The sequence below is a fragment of the Diorhabda carinulata genome, chromosome X (genome assembly GCF_026250575.1).
Source record: "Diorhabda carinulata isolate Delta chromosome X, icDioCari1.1, whole genome shotgun sequence".
NCBI classification, from domain to species: domain Eukaryota; kingdom Metazoa; phylum Arthropoda; class Insecta; order Coleoptera; family Chrysomelidae; genus Diorhabda; species Diorhabda carinulata.
The window spans coordinates 3,518,926-3,540,353 of record NC_079472.1 but is presented as its reverse complement, the minus strand read 5'-3'; the positions used below and the strand labels follow the sequence as shown (position 1 = coordinate 3,540,353).

The window sequence follows — 21,428 nt, the reverse complement described above, 5'->3', positions numbered from 1 at the left end:
ACTGGTTAAGAAAAAGGGTTTTATTATTAAAATTATTCTACATTCGAATGCTACCCTTCATTTTTTTTTTCATTGTTTGAAGCAGTCTTCTTTGGTGAGGATCGTTTTTTGCTTTACAGCTTCCATCGACTCAAATCGGGTCTCTTTCAAACCAGATCTTTGTCTAACCTTTCAAGGAAATCTGAACAGACCCGTTGACGCAAGCACAGACTTTTGTCATGTCTAAAATTTTTCTAACCGTTTCTTTATCGGCGATTACAGCCTCGGCAATCATCCGGATGCTCATTCGACGATCTGCACGCACAATTTGGTTGATTTTGGTCACTGTTTCCGGAGTTGGGGTGACCTGAGCGCTGGTCGTTTTCAGTGCGTCACTAAATCGTTTACACCACTCAAAAACACGCGCACGAGATAAATAATCGTCCCCATAGACCTCTTACAACCTCGTATAAGTTATTTTGGACTATTCAACGTTTTGTTATTAGAAATCTGACTACATAAGCGGCAAACAATTAATCACATTAATTTATTAAATTACGTAAAATTATTTTACACATTTAAGGAGTATAGATACCGCTACGTTTCCCCCAAATCACTAATACGAAATATAGAAATTAGCGATGGTATTTTGTGTCTATAGTAAAAGCGCATTTCTGCACGAATGTAAATTGTTGCCCAAGGCGTTAGGCCGAGGCCAACAAGCATCGAAGTCCGATAATATTTTTACTACGAGATACACAGATAAAAATAATTTTCTAATAATATAATAATAATAGATTATTTGATGTTACTATAAACATCGTAAAAATTCCAGATGCGTAATCAGTTTTCTTTTGCTAGAGGGTGTCGTTTCATATCTTTTAGACTTTAGGGAGTAGTTCAAATGTACAAAACCAAAACAGCTTCAATACTTATAGAAAAGCAGCAAGATCTGATGATCTACCGTCAGAAATTATCGAAATAATAATCGACGATAATTTTTCTTTGTTAGAAAATATATTTAACAGAAGTTACATCGAGGGTAAGTTTCCCTTAGCCTGGCTAATATCCACTTTCAGTCGAATATACAAAAAATAGTAAAACTAACATCAGAAACATTCATTTCGGCTTTAGGAATGGAATAGGGACAAAAGAAACTCTATTCAGTATCCGTGTGCTAGTTCAGAACTACCGAGACGTACAAAAAGATGTCTTTCTCTAGTTTATTGATCACGAAAAATCCTTTAACAATGTTTAACATCTCAAATTGATCAAAGTATTACGAAAAACGGATGTAGACGAAGGCGATACAAAATGTATGCAAAATTTCTACTGGTACCAAACCGCCCACGTGACAATAGATGAAAAGATTTTCTCCTGAATATAAATACCAGGAAAACAGCCTATTCAATTGGTTCAAACGTATTGATCTCGATAGAAATATTTTGAAACACACTATAAAGCCATAACCAATTAGACATATTTTTTTTTATTTGTCTATCTCGAAACTTGCAACCCTCGTATAATCCTGAGATATGGTCTACGGCCGTTATTAGTTGCTCATCCCGTACATTAAATAATCGATAATTATGATTCTTATGATGGTTCATATTCCTTTTGAAAAACATTTACACCATAAACATAATTTCCCTTCATTCTCCATTCCATTTACTCTTGTTCTATTTCGTTGATTTATAATAAGTTTTCTAACCTAACATAATCATTTTCATTTTTCAAAATAGTCTTATTATAAGTACATATATACATTTAATGTGTTTATATTGATAAGTGCTGACATCTTCACTTTGAAGTCGGAAACTTTTCAGGCAATCCTCGTACATATCTGTAGATTTTGCCATACTTTAGTGCTTTTATATCCTCTATCACCATTGTGACGTTATTATTCTTTCCATTTTGTCTCTTGTTCTAATTATTTTTGTACATTTCTCAATTGAAAAGCCTATTCTAATATTTTAGTTGAAACTTTTCACTGTATTTATGATTGAGGTTAGATAATCTTCGTTTTTATCGTCCATATACATATAAGACCACCTGGAATCTTGTACCCTGAAGTCTCTAGTTTTAAGGATTTGTCTCTTCAAGACTAGTAGATGATAAAAATGTTCTACTTGAAATGAGTCATATTGGAAATCTCATTTTAGCCTGGCGATTTATTATTATCATAATTATTATAAAAACATAGTTATGTTTATACATATCATATGCTAGCAGTCAATATTGCGAATAAATGTTATTGATTAAATATTCAATTAGAAAAGTTGGGTCACTTGGCTTTTCTTAATTAATTTTAACCTGATTTGCTAAGTAAAATTGCAAAGTTGACTTGCAACCGTTCGCTTTATGGAATAAACAAGTATATTACCCAATATCGAGTTTTTAACTGATACAAAAAGAAAATACGCACTTTTGCAACGTCCAAGTTCATATCTGTTTATATAAATATGAAGTTTTCGCGGTTTGAAGACAGTTACAGTTTAACTATTAAATCTATCATGAAGGTAATTAAACATATTTATTTGTTAATATATCTTGAAGAATATCATAAAAAATACAATTTTGTTATTTGGTTATAGCCAAGCCTGTTTTATGTTCATAAACATTTTCTTTTATGAATTGTCAAAATTTGAATATTAATATACCAAAAAGAAGCAACTATTTATTAAAATTATATATAGCAGCATTGAAATTTTTAACATAAAATTACTTTTTACTTATTTCATTTTGTATTGAAGATTTTTGAATTTTTTAATTAAATGTATGTTTTTATTGCTATATTATGGTTTGTTCACATCAAGAATATTCAACTAATTTTTAAAAAAATAATTAAATTTACCTCGTCAATTTGTAATATTGATATTACAGGAATTCTGCAGGAATCCGATAGACTAGTTCATCAGCTAAAGTCACCTCTTTTTCCACTTAATATAATGATCCAGCCTTGAGATAGCATTTTTAAAAACACTATTTAAAATGTAAAATATCCACACGCGCACACATACGACATACCTAATTTGAAAACATATCAATTGACGTCCTGCATAGGAAATCCATCATATAACATGATTAGCAATCAAACTAATTTATCAATGAAAAAACTTCTTAACCTAATAACTAATTCAACCACAACAAGCATTTATCTATTTAGTGTACATACTTTTCGGACACTACGATTCAGGATTAGGTACATCACCTATCAATTAATAACTTTTAAAGTTCAAAATAACAAACTAACTTATAACGTTTTCGAAAACCCTCAAGTTAATTTTCTAACGATACGAGCCGCCTGTCTCAACAATCTTACTAACAAAAGGCGCTTCGATTGGCATCGGATATAATCGTGCCGTTTTAGCGCCAAAAAAGTACCAAGACATAACAGAATGAGGAAAATGTTTACTCAAAAAGACACTAATCAATGTTTATTTAAAGAATAATTAAAATAGAATCAGAATTTTCAATGTGTGAAGAAGGTACATAATGTTTTGCTGGCCATTAATCTTTCGATTCAGTTTAAATTTGGCACAACATACGAAATTAATCAGTACGAACTGGGGATGTCATAATAATAATTTTATTAAATTTGTCTTGTTTGAAAAATAAGTGTTTATATTACAATTATCGAATTATGTATAATTATTGTTGATGTTTGGGTGAATATTAGTGAAAATAAAACAAGTTCTTTACTGAAAAAAAAAGAAAACTAACTTCTGGCGCCAAAAAACATGTTACATAGAACTATAACCTAGAATCGATATAGCACGGTATCAGCTGATCGATTGATATAGATACGTCGTACAAATAAAAAGTATTTATACAAAGGTTATTTGAGTATTAATCATTAATTTAACATTTTTATCTTGTTTTATTATTCAGTTAACAAAAAATAGTTTAAGAATGCATCAGTATAAGCCATGAAATGGACAATAGTTAAATATATACAAAAAAAGGATTCTTTGATATGGACTAAATATTCATAGTGAATCTATTTATAAGTAATAATTTTTTTGTCTATTTCGATATACAAGTGATATGTGATATGTGATCTATTTTGTTAAAGGCCTAAATAAGGTTCAAAATGTTTTTCATATGAAAAAAAAACATGTTATTTATTTAATTATACCTAAAATGAATATTATGTATCTATTAAAGGAAATTAATTTAAGTATCCATTATATTTTGATGATTTTAAGATGAAATTTTCTCTATTCTTTACTGTTAATTCCATTTTTTTTCATTTGATTGATTCGTTTCCCATCAATCTTCTTGTTTCTTGTTATTATTGCTAGTTTTATTTTGATAATATTTCATCATAGTAGGAATAAAAGCACACTTTCTTAGTTTTTTATTGTAATAAAGATTAAATATATTTTGAGGATACAACATAAACTTTTGTTTGTTCTTAATCAAATCTACTGAAAATGTTCCATACAAAACTTACCTATTTGTTTTTATTTTCAGGGTATCGTTTGTTTTTTTATGCTACTAGCATTTATTGGAGTTTGTCAAGGTAATTAATCAAAACTTTATGGATTCTCACTCTTTTCATTCTTTGTGCCCTATTCGTACGCCTCTGTCCATAGTCAGAACAGTTACAAATCATAATTTTTAATTTTTCATTTCTTAAATCTTTTTATGCTTCTTTTCTTGATAAATCCTCTTGATTTTTGAACTCTTTTGACAGAAAATTAGTTACGAAAACCAGGTATCGAAAGAGATTTAAAATCAAGAAGATTTATCTTTAAAAAATAATTTTTGATTGCTATGTTTTAAGCGGCACCTTCTTATGGATGGGGAGGTTACAGTGGCTGGAATTCGGGAGGCTATAGGACAGTTAAAGTAGTAAGAGTTGTACCAAGCTATAGTTCAGGATGGCATTCAAGCCCTTGGAGAAGCGGATGGAGGAGCTCTGGATGGAGAAGTAAGTTTTTCATAAACTCTCGTATATTACCATAAAATCAAAATTCAAATTTCTCCGTTATTGTTTAGCCAAGGATTTTATTCTCAAATGTCCTTCAAACTAAATTTCTTCCTAAAATAAGTCTTTTAATCGTAGGTAGTTGAATAAAGTTTTCGTCAGTATTCATAAAACAGTGCAATTTGAAATAATTTGGAAGAATTGATTTTCTTAAAAGCAATGCTTTAGTGGAAGCTCAAAAACCAAAAATATAATTCCAATCCTACTTTCACTGTGAGACCAAATTGGTCAATGTAATTCCACTAGGAAGTCATAAACTTAATATATTATACAAAAAAACCGTTAAAATCTAGATCAAAACTGTTTAAGGAGGCTCCGCGTCTACCAAACTAATCATATTGAAATTCAAATTTCTTGATTTTTATTTCACTTGTATTTATGCTTAAAAATCTTGAATTAATTAATTATGTACTGAAATAATGCATAAAAGTTCCTAAATTAAACATTAAAATTTTATTAAAAATAAATAGTCGCTCATTTGATTTTTTCAAAATAGCCAATAAGCGTCGAGTATTGCTACTCATAGACTTATATAGTATATGCAGAGATCTCTTGTGTATGTATATGAATAACGCCCAGTCTATAACGGCATTGGTTATTATAATTGTTTATTACAGTGAAATATATTTATGAATGAGCAACAATTCAAAGAAACTATAAAAATATGTGGTTATATTTCGCGCGCTTTCCTTGTGAGTGACAGAAACAATATGGCGGTTTTCCTAATTTCCGCTAAGTTACTGGATATGCATTGTATTATAATAATTCAGCTAATAACTCTTAATTTTGTTCGAGAACCGTTATAAGAACCGACACCATTAGAAAGATTAATTCTTTACCTAACTTTATACTCATATATCGCGGCAATTTAATTGGTAATAAAAAAATTTAAGATAAAAATTCATGTTATAGAAGCAAACTTTGAACTCATATTTCTATAGATTTTGATCAATAACACATATAAAGAAGGGTACCGTTCTATTTGTCATATTCTACACTATAAAAAAATATATTTCTTGTTTCGCGACACGGGAGCCGCCTTGAATATAACTATAAGACGCGAAGGGAGCCAACCATCTCTAAAAATATTTACAACTCATTATTTATATTTTGGTTATATTTCTTACATCTTGTACACTTTTAACATTCTATTTTGAATAACCGAAAACCCTGATGAATTTCGTGTATATCACATTTATAACTCAAATCATATCAAATTTCAGGTGGATGGTGATGAACTTTCGACAATATTCAGATTGAATGTTAATAATTAAGAATTTACAAATTTTAATTATATAATAAATGTTTTACCACATTATATGTATATGATTTTGTTAAATTTAACACGTGTCAATAAACTTTTTCCTATTTACAATACATTTTATTAGAGGTCTGTGATAAGTGTATGAAACAGTTATTTTATAACTTGAAATTAGTACCAACTCCATTTACATGTTTTTTATAGTTTACTACGATACGATAGATTGAAGTTTGCAGTTTAAATTAGAGATGGCGTTATGATCTTTTTAATTCAATTTGAATGAAAGTGTTTTTTTTACTACGTAACTTTATCAAAACAGCATGAAAAATACTTGTAGAGTTATAGGAGGCAGTTATTCTTATTATATACCGTAATTAATTAAATTATAAAAAACATGTTTTGACGCCTCTCTTTCCCACATTATTTATACGAATTTGATGACGAGATACACAATATAATCTAAATGATATTTTAATTTCGCCGAAAAAAGATCATTAATAGTTTTTATAGAGCAGAAAAAAAGTTGTATCATTGAATATTAGACATCATTTTCAATTATAGTGATTTATATACAATGTGATACAAAAAGTTCGGTTGATACAAAGAATGTATAAAAAAATTTAATAGATTGAAAGTCAAAAAAGTTAAGAAATTTGAGAGATAATTTTTAAATGGATTTGAATATAAAAAAATAGAGAAAAATAGAACAAGTAGAATGTCTAGATAACTCACTCCATCATAAAGTCGCTTTTGGTGATTTTGGTGACTCTTGTACAAAGATTAGGACGGTCTACTTAACAAAATCTGTCAGACTGTGTTCTAACGGCATAAATTTCACGACTTTATAGTAAAATGTGGACAAACAATATAAATAATGTGGTTTCTTTTATGTTAACCTCACTTATATGGTGAATAAAATGTGAATAGCTTTTGAAGTTTGAAAAAAATTGTAAGTTCAACATAAGAAATGGACCTAATATATTAGAGCGGGACAATATATCAACTTGAAAGATTGCAGAAATATTAACTGGACTTAAAGCCATTCTTTCTGTCAATATGATCAAGATGAAAAGATTTGATACGATGGCTACACATTGTGACGTCACAGGATTGTATTGTGTGGGGTTAATGAAAGTAGACCGTTCTATTCTTCGGTTCGAGCCCTTTTTAACAAGCACCCATAACTCTATATCTTTTATATTAAGTCTATGGTCGATTTTCGATATAGTTGTCACGCTCGCTCAGTCTTCGTAGATCGATACGTGATTCTCTTATCTCATGCGCATGCGCTGTATAGTAGATAGATTATAATGATTTGCTCTGAATTCTCGTCTTGTTTCGAATGAATTTGTTTGCTTACTATATTGATTGTATAAATAGATCTATTCTATTTTATTTTCCCAATGAAAAAAACATCTATACACACAATTTATACTATATGTAGTAGAATCCTTCCCTAGTATGTATGCAACCATTTATTCAACCACTATTGGAAACCGGTCGCTCTGATTATGTGTGAAAAGTTGCATCAAGATATTTGAAACACGTGTAACTTACACAAGTATAGCCAAAAATTTAAATATATGTTAATTCTAAACTAGCACTTGTTGTTGAATACTCGGTTTTAGCTGTCCATAATGTTGTCACATAAATTTTAGTTGCACAATGAAAGTGAAATTAGTTTGTACCAAAATGGCCTATTGGCTTGAGGTCAATTAATTCATATAATTCGATATTATATCGATTCCTTTGTGAAATTTACAAATATATATCTAATTTATTCAAAATAATAGAAAATTTGTAAATATTAATGCAATTCTAACAAGGCGTTTGTGGTGAGAAGAGGATAAAAATGAGTGGAATCTAAGACTGCTCATCAGTCAAAGTGCTACTGGAACTTAATACAACGAATATGAAGGTAATAAACAATTTTATTTTTAGAAATTGTTAAATCGTTCAAAATTCGATAATTTAATTTGATATTGTTTTCTTTACAGATATTTATTGGACTACTAATTATTGCTACCGCCATATCTTGCATCCAAGGTAAATAATGTTATTTCGAATAAAAGTTTAATCACTTATGTATATAGGGTGTAACAAAAAAATTACGTTTTTAATGATTGAAGCTTCTTCTAAAATAAAAGTAGTTTTCTCATAAAAACACATTAAAAAGAATAGTAATAATCATATTTATAATTGAATTAATGTTATTGTTCCAGGCGGTGCTATAGGTTGGGGAAGCGGTGGTTGGGGAGGCGGTTACTCAGGAGGCTGGGGAGGTGGTTATTCAGGAGGTTGGGGAGGTGGTTACGGAGGTGGTTACGGAGGAGCAGTGAAAGTAGTAAAGGTAGTAAGCGCTCCACCTCCACCAGTTGTAAAAGTGGTTAAAGTTGTAAATTCTGGATGGGCACCACCACCACCGGCTTACAAAGTAATTAAAGTTGTTTCCCACGGAGGAGGATGGGGTGGCTCAGGTAAAGTAGATTGGTTCTGATGAAATTTGTGCAGAGGTCGTTTTAAATCACACACATAAAAATCCGGGATGTACTAATAAACAAAAAGTCCGACGTTTTTGAAAACAATTACCGTTAAGACCATACGCGTTGTAATACAAGCTTCTCAGTTCGAGGAAATCATCTACAGCTTCTATCTGATGTATTGTTACAATGTATATAATTTTATTTTTTCTAAAAAATCTGAATCAGTTTAATGAACACATCTATTAGCTATGCAACCCAAACGTCTAAGCCTACTACTTAGACAACCAAAACTTCGGAGCATATCAATTGGTTATGCAACCAAAAAGGTCAAAACCTGTCAATTATGCAACAATCGTTTCAAAGTTTCTTAGTTTCTTAATTATGCAACCAGTATTTCAAATTTTTTTAATTATGTAACCAACATTTCAAAGTCTTAATTATGCAACCAGATAATCTATGATTTGCTACATAGTTGAATCTTTTTAATAGATTAAACTGGGATTTATGTTATTTATTTTTTGTTTTAGGATGGTGGTGATTGCATTTGCTTACTGTCTATGAAGCAACTAATACCGATCAGTACGAATTTCAAATAAATGTATTAGTGAACCATTATCTATGTTTTACTTTTGAAAAAATAAATTTTAAAACAAAAGTCTTTTGTTTGATTACGTATACTTTGCCTGAACTATAAATATGTCAGATTATTCATAAAATCCTCAAAATCCCGGTATAAATAACAGATTTATAATGAATTACCAGTGCCGGACTAACTACAGTGTGTTTCAAAAGTAACACGAAATATTGATGTTAAGTTTCAAGTTCTTAAGCACGGGTTTCGTCGTTAATGAGTTGTAGGATGCTCAATGTGTTGATTATTTAATAGAAATAATAGTTTTTGGGTTTGATATACAAATAAATAAACACTAGAAATTTAAATAAATTTATATTACATAAAAAAATCACATTTTCGTTAAATGGACACTTATAAAAATAGTCTTAGAAATTAGATCACATAGTAAAGCGTCTGGCACATGTTCTTACATCTACTAGGCAGTTATTTTGCTGAAAACGATCCTGCGCTTGAATAAGCTATAAAAATAAAGGAAATAAATAAAAATAATTCTTCTTGTTGATCATTTTACTTACCAGAAGAATGAGCTACAGATCCACCTCCAGAATAAGCACTGGATCCACTGAAAGCTCCTGCTCCTGAATGGAAATCTCCTACTTTGATAGATTGATTAATCAATTCTTTCAAAAGTGGTAATCCACCAAATCCCCCTCCTTGAGCGTTTGATAAAAAGGCACCTGAGCCACTGCTACTGAAAGCTTTACTTCCTGACCCGTGGCTACTGTAACCACCACTACCGGATCCTCCAAACGAGGAGCTGCTGGAGAAGGCACCGCCGTAAGCACCATTGTTACCAGAAAATCCACACGATCCGCCTTTACAACCACCTTTAGCTGTAAAAATTATTAATAAAGCTTTTACATACCAAAGAACGGACATTTATCTGATTATTTTCATTCATTTTGACAAAGCTAAATACGTATTTATCGAAAATCACTAACCTCCTCCATAGCTTCCTGATCCTAAGTAACTTCCTGATCCTGAATGACTTCCAGCACCAGTTCCACATTTTCCTCCTTTACATCCACTTCCTTGGAAATTACCCTGTATATTTTCGCTAGAGGCACCTGTTTGTGATCCTGACAATCCTCCATTTAGGCCACATTTTCCGCTTGTGCAACCTCCTCCATAGCTTCCTGATCCTGAGTTACTTTCAGCGTTTAATTCACTTCCACATTTTCCTCCTGTACATCCACTTCCTTGTGAGTAACCTTGTATATTTTCGCTAGAGGCACCTGATTGTGATCCCGATAGTCCCCCATTCAAGCCACAGTTTCCGCTTGTGCAACCTCCTCCATAGCTTCCTGATCCTGAGTTACTTCCAGCGTTTAATTCACTTCCACATTTTCCTCCTGTACATCCACTTCCTTGTGAGTAACCTTGTATATTTTCGCTAGAGGCACCTGATTGTGATCCCGATAGTCCCCCATTTAGGCCACAGTTTCCGCTTGTGCAACCTCCTCCATAGCTTCCTGATCCTGAATGACTTCCAGCACCAGTTCCACATTTTCCTCCTGTACATCCACTTCCTTGGAAATTACCCTGTATATTTTCGCTAGAGGCACCTGATTGTGATCCCGATAGTCCCCCATTCAAGCCACAGTTTCCACTGGTACAATCTCCTCCATAGCTTCCTGATCCTGAGTTACTTCCAGCGTTTAATTCAGTTCCACATTTTCCTCCAGTACATCCACTTCCTTGGAAATTACCTTGTAGATTTTCATTAACGGTATCTGCTTGCGATCCTGATACTGCTCCATTGAAACCACCAGCGATGGGTATTTTACACCAACCCCCAGAGCAATCATTTCCATGAACATTTCCTTGATTATGTGCGCCCGAGGAACTTGATTGAACACCGGAATTTGTTCCTTGAACGAATCCATCATTTGTTGTTGGTTTGTATCCACCACATTGGCTTCCAGAGCACTGATATCCTGGTTTGATGGAACCTGGTATAAAAACGTCTACTACGGGAACTACAGTACCTTCAGATTTCTGCACAATTACTTCACCAGCTACGAAACCTAGAATTATATATAATTAAGTTTTCTAAATGTAACAGAGAACAAGAAAACTTACCATTATTGCCAGTATAATGACTAACTGGTTTGTTTCCTTGTATCTGAGGCTCCCCGCCGATTAGAACTGGTATATCCACTGGAGTTTCCTCTTTTTGCTCTTGATCTTCTTTTACTTTATATTCGTTGGGTATCTTGAATGGTTTTAATTGTGGTGTTTCTTTCTGAGTATAACCTGGATAAAGTCTATCGTGCCCACCAGCTCCCTTATATTCTTCTGGTATATTGAATGGTGTAAGTTTGGATGGTTCGAAATTTTGTGATGGTTGTGAGGTTATTTGTCCGGGGTGTTTAGGTAATGGACAAGAAGTTCCAGTGCAAGTATAATATCCTTCACTAGCTGGTTTTTCATGCTCTTTTTTTGGATGTGATGGTTTAATGCTATGACGATGATATGGTTTGTTTCCTGGTAGAAGAAAATCTTGACTGGCACCTGGTCCTTGATCGTGTGGTTTATCGATCGCTGCTGGTGTTTCTTTTTGGATATGTGTAGGGGAGGATTGAGGTTCTGCTTCAATGGGCTGTTCTACTGTACTAGTTGAATCGCTTTTTTGAATATTTTTCTGTTGATTGTGACAATTTCCACTTGAACAGCTCGGAATTATTTGAGATTCAGGAACGACATTGATGCAATAAGCTCCTGAACAGTCTTTAGAAGAAGAACTTGGTGTTTCTTTTGTACCAGGTAATAGACATTCAAGTCCAGAGCAAAGAGATCCCGGAGAAGAAGGTATGGGATGATCGACACCAAAATTGATACTACCAGGAGCCGGATAACCATTCTGCTGACTTCCAGATGGAACATTTATGGGCGTTAAATCTACAGCAGGTTTTTGAGGACTTTGTCCTCCAGCATCCGTTGGTTTTCCATTACAGTTTCCAGATTTGCATGGACTTTGTTGGTATGTATCAGTTGATGGTTCACTAAAATTTATATTAATGGAACCAGATTCATGGTTTGCATTGCTGTTAGCACTTGCGCCTGCGGAGAAATGAGCGTTGGATGGTTTTTTCCCTGGTCCAAAGCAGTCGTTACCATGGCAAGCTAATTTACCTCCATATTCGTCACATTGTCCAGTAGAACAATCAGGAAATTTGGGATGATAACCTTCAGGTTTGTAATTCCCTGAGATCGAACCAGTTTCAGTGTTGGAATTTTGATTAACATTGTAACCTTGTTGGTTAGATTGACACCATCCTCCAGTACATGGTACAACTTTACTGTCATGTATGTTTCCTGGTTTTCCAGGGAAACTATGAATGAGATCTAGAGATGGACCTGGTTGAGAGGGAGTTTGTGGAACTGGAACGTATTGTGGTTCAGGTTGGTGTCCGGAAGGAATACTAGTGAAAATACTGCCTGTAGGTCCCGGTAGAGTTCCAATAACACTTATAGCGTCACTACCAGGTACGTGAGTTTGAGGTTGGTGAGGAGTTTCTACTACTACTGATACAGGAATACTTCCTCCATTATAGGGTTTATCAAAGGCCGGTTTACTATCATGTATACCACCATGAGAGCCCGGGAACGAGTGTATCAATTGGGTAGAAATTCCAATTGTTCCAGTATTAGTTGGTTGCTGTTCTTCAGGAGTCCAAGCAGGAGGGGCTCCACCTCCAGGAGGTGCCGGTTTAAAATCACTAATACTACCTTTTGGTCCAGGGAAAGGTCCTTGACAACAAGACTTGGAACCTTCAATACTACCAGAATATGCTGCGTTGTGATTATCTGATTCAAATCCTTTGATAAGTTTATCGAAAGCCGGTGCTGATTTGGGATTTGAGTAATCGTTTGGTATTTCGAAATTGTTCACTAAAACGTTGCTAGTAGACCCAGAATCCGATGCGGATCCTTAATAATTATTATAAATGAATTATCTCAATGACTGTCAAGTTTCAATTATCTTACCTGCGCTATTAACATTATTCTGTTTACTAGAACTAGATCCGCTATTTCCTGAATTTCCAGCGTATCCTGAACAAGTAGTACACGTAGATCCCGCACCTGCTACAGCACCTGAAGCCGAATATGATCCGGAGTTTACAGAATGACTACCATGTCCTAATTGTACGCCGGATCCAATTTGAAGATCGGATTTAGAGGAAGAACCAGATCCTGAAGTACCTCCAGCAAATCCTCCTGCCGATGCTGCCGAACCAGCTGTAGCAAACGATCCAGAACCGGCTTTAGCACCGCCAGCATCAGCTTGTGCGAAAGCTGTAGCACTAGCTTGAGCTCCCGCGTTTAAGGATTTAGTTATTTCGTTTAGATTGGCATCGTCTCCAGATGAGAAGGAGCTGCTGAAGGCTGTAAATCAATCAGTTTTTTATATAAATTGATGATGTTGAAGTTTCTTTTATAACTTACCAGATGATGACGCAGATGCCGAAGAACTGCCTAGAAAGGAGAATTAATCAATCTCTGAAGACGATAATTTGGCAATCGAAATGTATGCCAGACAGTGTAATTGTTTTTTAAATTATAATCTAAAGTACTTACTGTAACTTTTGCTAAATGAACCTTTGACCTCATAGCCGTTACCTGAAAGAAATTACATTCAATTCCAGTTAATATAATAACTATTAATGTACTCTAAATTCAAATAATTGCAGCGGAAAAATGTTTTTTAATAACATAAAATTTTCGTTTCAAAAGTTTTCTGACAACAGAAAGTTTCGAAGGGGTAAAGATGTATGAATGGTTGCGAGGATGGCACATCTGCGATCCTTCCTAATAAGAAATATCTAAATTTTTGGAAAAACTTAATTTATTACGATTATTTTCCAAAGAAAAGTATAAAATAGACAGGGGAAGCAGACGTGGGAATTGTACAAGTAACAAAATGATATAAAATTTGAGTTTATATTCTCGATTTAAAAAAAAGAGTATTTGTGACATAATTTTCAATTTTTAAATTGCTTTTGATGATATAACGGATTCAAAACAAAATTTATATTTAGTATTATCCGAAAAAAAGGTTATAAGACACTATAATTAAGTGCAAACATGTTTTTTGAGGCAGAACATTTTGAGGTAATAGGATTTGGTCATGTGTGATTCCAGGTTATTAAACATTCACGTGGTCGACGTTTTTCGGCGGATAATGAAATAGATGAAGTAATTAATCAATTTTTTGGATGCATTCCGAAAGACTTGCTACAAGTTGTTGAAGTTTCGATTGAAAAATTGGTTTGTAGATGCTGATTACTTTGAACCTAAATAAAACAATTTTTCTAAAGATACTCGTAGTTTTCTTTTATCTCAAAATATACAGTGTGGTATATTATAATTTTGTCTTATTTGTGGATCTTTTGATGTCTGTAACAATAATTTTTCTCTCTTTAACGTCCACGAATAAATCGATGTGGTTTTCCTACATTCACCGGACTATTACTATTAAAAACAACACAAATTAGAATGAAATCAAAATATTTTTCGAAATGTTGAAGATTATTTTCAAAAATTTGATCAACACTTGCACTAATTCTATTAATTTAATTATTAAAACTATAAAAAATTGTTTTGGTTATGACTTCGCGTTAACAAATACTTGTTAAACATTCATACACTGTTTCCTTTTGGTGGCATTTTTTTTTCGAATTTTTTCACATCACAAACTATAAATAATTTATAAACTATGAATAAAAATACACTCAAGTGAATGAATCACTTACACGTTCCAGCACCGATTGTTAATAATAAACAAAATAAAACTTGTTGTTTCATGGCCGATGAGTTGGTATTGATTCGACCGCTTCTAGACTGGCTCTCTTGATAAAAATCTTATGTATTTATACCGTGATTGAAGTTTAGGAGTTTGTAAAAAACATAGACGGAATTCTTAAGGATATGGAGCTAGTTCTATGTAAAGTTTATGCGCGGAGGACAACTGCACACCACCAGCCGAATTAATCTTAAATAAATATTGGGTTAGTGCTATATGGTTTTCAAATTCATTCTATTTTTTTCTCTATGTCCTTCAATCTTTCTTTTACTGTTCTATTATTTAATTACATCCCCTTTGTTTCACTTGCTTCTTTTACATCATGTTTCTTTTGGTTGTTTTCTATAATTTTTACCTTTTATTTTGGATTCGAATTTTTGGCATTCAATTTCCGAGTATTCGGAATAACATAATTTCTTATTTTATCTTTTTTATTCCATTTTCATTGCATTTATACTCCTCATTTTGATTTAATATGAGACGGCTCAAATATAAACCTAAAAAAAATCTTAGTTATAGAGCTGAAATTTTTTATATTTTTTTTAGATAGTCTCTGTGACACTCTACATACTCCAGCTTTAGGCTCTCCCCGTATAAAATTCGGTAAACATCTAACAAACCGTCAGTCCACGTGGACTCATCATCTCCACTGTTTACCAATCGAATCGTAAACATAAATGCATTTCTATTTGCTGAAGCTGTCGGAAGGCGTTTATACACAATTTCTTCGAAATATTCCTGCCAGACAGCCTGCGATAGGCAGTGGCCTATAAATAGGATTGTGGTAAATAATAAATTAATGAATTTGTTGTTAATTCGCTTGTGAAATTAATTCTGTACATTCAAACTTTGTAAAATAATTGTAATTTCGAGTTTAATATATTTTTAAGTATAAATTTCCGGGCATCGAAAATGTATTTGGCGCAGTCATTCGGATTCGTGCGGTCGCGATTTTTGCGACTACGTTCATCGAGGGACAGGACTTCAGAACACCGAAGATTTTTGAGAAATAAGAGAAATGGGGAATTCGCTTGAGAAATTACAATTGACATAGAATTTGAATGTCCCTCATCATTTCAGTGCATGGAAACAATTTTATTCAAGGCTAAAGGTAAAAAAAACGTGTTTTTCGCAATTTTCAGCGAAACGGTGAGTTTTATCATAAAAATACTTCAGATAAAAATTGTAGATCATAAAATTATCTACAAAAAACGTATCAATACTTTTTTCCTACGATGCACCGTTTCTGAGATATAATGATTCAAAAAGTTGTAAAAGTTGTATTTAATATTTTAAACAGTAAATATTGAATTGAACCGAGACTTTTGAGAGTTTGTAAGAAATTTCTGTTGACTGGTTGGAAGTGTCATAAGTTCATCTAATAAATTATCAATTAACGAAATTGCTAAAGTTCGAGGATGTTTTTCTGTATAGCCATTAAATACGACTGTAAATCTGAAACAGTACAACTTTTACAACATTTTGAATCGTTATATCTCAGAAACGGTGAATAGTAGGAAAAAAAGTATTGATACGTTTTTTGTAGATAATTTTATGATCTACAATTTTTGTCTGAAGTATTTTTATGATAAAACTTACCGTTTTGCTTATAATCGCGAAAACCTTATTTTTTTACCTTGAATAAAACATTTTCTACACACGAGGAGCATTCAAATTTTATTTTCAAGTGTATATTAAACAATTTTACTGATTTTCAGCTTGATGGGAATTTATGTAGCTCCACTCTTATTTTTTGGTATAATTTGACCGGAATAAATATAGTTTTTTCGAAATTTTCGTGTGGCGCTAGAAATACGGTAAAGTATAAAAAATTGAATAAGTTCGGAACGCGGGAAAGCTGTTTCGGTTATTATTTGGTATAGTATTTACAGTGTCAAGTGAAAATGAAGCCGATCCATCAAACAGAGAAACGAAGAAACGCAAAAAACAGGTAGAGGGCGAGATGTAATGAAAATTCTGCGTGCCACTACCCATGAACGTGGATCTGACTGTTTGTGTAAACGTTCTTCGCTGTTTTACTGTTGTTCCTGAACCTGAACGCCGTAGAATCCTTCGGGAAGTTAACGAACTAGGTAACAATAACAAACCACTTACCTTACTGATCTAATCAGTTATTTTTTTGTGTCCAAGTTAACACTGACGAACAAATATCTTACCTTGGTGGTCGTCCTCGGAAAAATAAAGTTGAATCAAGGCTTAATAATGCCTCAGTTAGTTATCGTGTCCGACTGATTGGAGATGGAATAACTCGTGATGTTCCAGTATGTACGAAGGCTTTTTTAGTTGCTTTTAACTGGGAAAACACCTGTCGATATGCGTGGAAAATACAACACACGACCTCACAGACTTTCCGAGGACACAAAACAGAAAGTGATTGAGTTCATTAGGAGTCCCGAAGATCTAAATATAGTCAAACTACACAAAATGTATTCTGATCGCAACACTGATGATTAAGTTTCCTACGAAACTATATATTAGTTCTAGGTTCGACCAGAAACCGCTTAAGAAGAGCCTAAGAAGGAAACAAGAAGGAAACGGGAGAGAAAACGCTGAGAAAACTTTATCAGAGTCCCATCCCTAAAAAAATGTCCAAATGGAAGGATTTGCAAGATCTGAGATCATTTCTTGAGAGAGCAGAAGCCAGGAATTATTAATATGTGGTAGTAGATAGCTTAGACAGGTTCGAGCAGCTCATGACAAACAACAGATTTTTCGTCAAGCTTCTCCTAGCTTTTGAGACGATCTCTTACACAGATTAACTCTCTCTCAAATTAAAATTGAAGTTTTTGACGTTAATTTATGTGAAAACCAGATTTGTATGTCAACTCTACTTCGATTTTTACCATATTTATTTAACTTACTCTGCTTGTTTGTTTGTTTCTCGGTTTATAATCTCTTCCCTAACTTCTAATTAACCTATTGACAATCTTATATAGTTTTTAATGAATTATATATTTTTCATTTTGAACAATGACCTTTTGCCATAGTTCTTTCAGCATCATGAGTCGACGCTCATAAAATTTCTGGTCCTTGTCAGCAAAAAACTGAACCAGGTGCGATTGAAGGTCATCGTCATTTGTGACCATTCAAAGAATTCTCAAACTTCGAAATAAATGGTAATCAAATGGTGCCAGATCAGGGTTGTATGGGGGATGTGGCATCACTTCCCAGCCAAGCTCCAATAGTTCCCACGAGTTGCCAAAGATGTATGAGGCCTTGGATTATCATGGTGGAACACTAAACCTTTCTGATTTGATGATTCTGGCCGTTTTTCTTTGATTTCTTCATCTAGTTTCATAAATTGTTGACAGTAAACATCAGAATTGATCGTTTTGTTCCTTGGAAGTAGTTCAAACAACGCAATAATTTGTAATTCTACCAAATCCACAGCATGAGCTTTTTTTGTTGTTTTTCAGCTTTCGATGTGGTTTGTGCTGGTTCATCGTGTTTGCTCCATGATTTTTTCGAACTATGCTACTGTACAAAACCAATTTTTCATCACCAGTGATGATTCTTTTCAAGAAAAATTCGGTTTCATTTCGTTTAAGCTAAATGTTGAATCTTTGGATGAATTTCTTTCCAATTTAGTGCCAACATGTTAACAAATTCTTAGAGAGTGTGGTTTTAAACATAAAAAACTTGACAACCGAATTTCGATAAGATTATTTACGAAGTTTTGAGACAATCTAAGACTCGAAGACAAAAAGTATTTAGACAAAATCTGATTTGATACACACGACTCTGTTATTAGATAGGAACAGTTTGTAACAATTTTTTAATGGATTCAACGTCCAAATAAGTATATTGTTAGCTATGCAGTATATCAAATTTTTCGTTTCACTGTTTTTAATACAATAATTCATAATATTTTAAAATTTTTTAACGTTTCGAGCTTGACGTACCACTCGAATCTCCAACACGATTATTTTCATACTTGACGTGCAATTGATCTGTTCCTCGGTTATAAATTGTGAGTGCCTTAATAAATTCAATGAATTTTATGGGATTCGATATTATCGAGGTACCGTTTATTTTTTGTGGTTGTTCATTATATAAATATTATTTTCGGAATCATCGAAACCAGGAATACCATATGTTTATTTAATTGATAATTATTTAATGGTTTTCAAAGAATCTTCTTTGATTTTTTTTCGTTTAAAAATATGATGAATCCAAGTTACATCGAATGAAAAGAATCGAGACCGTCGAAATTTATTTCTATCGGCTTCAATATCAAAATATATTAAGATCTGAATGTCAATTTGGGTTTTAGAAGCACGAATCAAACATTCAGGAAATCTTGATTGTTATTGAGGGCATAGTTGAGGGTCTTGATGGGGCTTTCGGAGGTTTGTATCCAGTTCATACTCACTTTCATAAATAAAATCGCAAAAAATTAAGAAATTATTGACACACGCAGCACATTCTTCTTTTTCTAAATTCAATTCTACTTGGGTCAACAGAAAATTTATGAAATTCCTTACTTTTTAACAAAATTTTTCCGTTTACTATTGAAAAATGTAATAAAACAGCTTCTCGTAGTTCATATTTACTGTGGCGCTGCAGTCGGAGCAGATGACAGCCGAATCAATCAAGCGGAAATACGTCACGCGTCGTCCTCAAAAGAGGGACGACACGATTAACCTCTCAATGGGCATTTCTCGAGGAAGAAGGAGGGCCAGGCATAGATTAGTCATTTTTATGGTAAATATAATTTTATCTAGTCAAAATTGATAGTTGAAACTTTTGAAAATTGCTGACATCATAACTCAAAGAAAAATAGACCGATCAACATCAAATTTGAACTGAGTATTCTTGAATATATTTACTATACAATGATATACGGACTTTTTGATTGGTTGGAAATTTTCAATTTGGTAATGAAAAAACGACATAAACACCATACTTTCCTTCAGAACTACACCGTTTCGTTAATTTTGGATATTTTTGAAAAATCATAGGTCATTGTATAGGAAATACCTTCAACTTTTAATATTCTTCGTGAATTTTTTGTTTCGGCTACTTATTCGGCCGGAATCATGTCAGTGGCTGGGGAACTTTTTTATTTTTTGGCACCTCTGAAGACTGCACACAAGTCCGTTATTTTTCAATATTTTTGTAAAAAAAATTCTCAAAATATAGCTGATTATCTCCAAAAATTTCAAAGTATTTAATCGAGTATTTTTTTTTTAAAAATTCCCGAAAATCGGCTAAGTTTTCATGGGTTAGATTAATTGATTTATACTCTTTATAAATTCATATTTTTCTCAAAATATGCCTCTCGAACATTCTTATTTTGATTTTTTGTTTCCCTGTTTCAACACCACAGGTTACCAATCGTCTACTACGAAGCACTTCTTTAAATTATTATTTCTTGCCTTTTATTATAAAAAATCATAATTTCGTTGATTAAAGAATCGATGCTACGTGATTCGAGATAATTATATACGAGTTCGTACATAAATGAAGTTATCTATATAACGGTCCAGTTTTAAACTTTTGAAATTATATTTAAAATCCCGTATCTCGAAATCTGCATCAACAATTTCAAATAGTAACCTAACCATATTATTAACTCCTTCAAATTATAGGAATTATTAGAATTTGTAAGTTTTTCTTAAATCGCTTTTTGTTAGCATTAATTTTAATACGCCTAACTGTTGTTTTACAAGAAGACAGTTATTTATAATATATTATTTGGGAGCGAAATTATATTTTTCCGTTAAGAAACGCAAAATAAAAATCAAATCAAACGCCTTCTTCTTCTTAAAAGATTTAACCTCGTATCGGCTATGAGTTTACAACTTTTTCGAACTGTCCATAAGAAGGTTTAACACGTTGAGGAACGTCAGGTTTGAAGATATCCACACTCCCTCTCTTACGTAAGAAATATGGTTAAACAAAGTTTTTTTTTTTCATTGTTTTACTTCATTTTTAGTCAAATAATAATAAAAATAATGAATAAAGTGGAATATTCAAGTTATTTTCCAAAATGACGGCCTTTTTCGTCGTCGGATTGCACTGATACGCCTTATAAGCCAGGGAGGGGGGTAAGCCAACCGACGCGCATGTCGATTGCTGTGTTGTTTGGCGCTTTTGCCGCTTAGTATTTGTTCTGACTTGGTGGGGTTCACGTCGTTTACGTTTCTTTCCAGCGATTGCAGTTTAGTTGAGTTTTCAAAACAAGCTATGCGAAAAGTAATCACTTTATCCACATACAATATTTTTTTCTGCTTCATCTTGTACAATTT

At 32.8% G+C, this 21,428-nt stretch overlaps 3 protein-coding genes across 3 annotated transcripts in view; 1 reads left to right on the top strand and 2 right to left on the bottom strand.

The window, feature by feature from the left end:
• Positions 1-3,261, bottom strand: part of LOC130900730 (zinc finger MYND domain-containing protein 11) — a 34,789-nt gene extending 31,528 nt beyond the window's left edge. The window contains exon 1 of the mRNA XM_057811541.1: positions 2,834-3,261. The gene's annotated coding sequence lies outside the window, so the exon portion shown is untranslated. The remainder of the gene's footprint in view (positions 1-2,833) is intronic.
• A 4,756-nt stretch (positions 3,262-8,017) lies between these two features.
• On the top strand, positions 8,018-9,371 carry LOC130901544 (chorion class A protein L11-like). Its single transcript, XM_057812997.1, has 4 exons — positions 8,018-8,151; positions 8,231-8,279; positions 8,456-8,710; positions 9,244-9,371. Exons 1-4 carry the CDS (start codon positions 8,146-8,148, stop codon positions 9,252-9,254), a joined length of 321 nt encoding a protein of 106 aa, XP_057668980.1. The 5' UTR covers positions 8,018-8,145; the 3' UTR covers positions 9,255-9,371.
• A 278-nt stretch (positions 9,372-9,649) lies between these two features.
• On the bottom strand, positions 9,650-15,206 carry LOC130901082 (uncharacterized). The gene is made up of 8 exons (XM_057812170.1): positions 15,107-15,206; positions 13,932-13,973; positions 13,800-13,829; positions 13,341-13,739; positions 11,433-13,283; positions 10,292-11,377; positions 9,866-10,183; positions 9,650-9,808 (listed from the first exon to the last, which is right to left on the bottom strand). Exons 1-8 carry the CDS (start codon positions 15,156-15,158, stop codon positions 9,774-9,776), a joined length of 3,813 nt encoding a protein of 1,270 aa, XP_057668153.1. The 5' UTR covers positions 15,159-15,206; the 3' UTR covers positions 9,650-9,773.
• Positions 15,207-21,428: the final 6,222 nt, after the last annotated feature.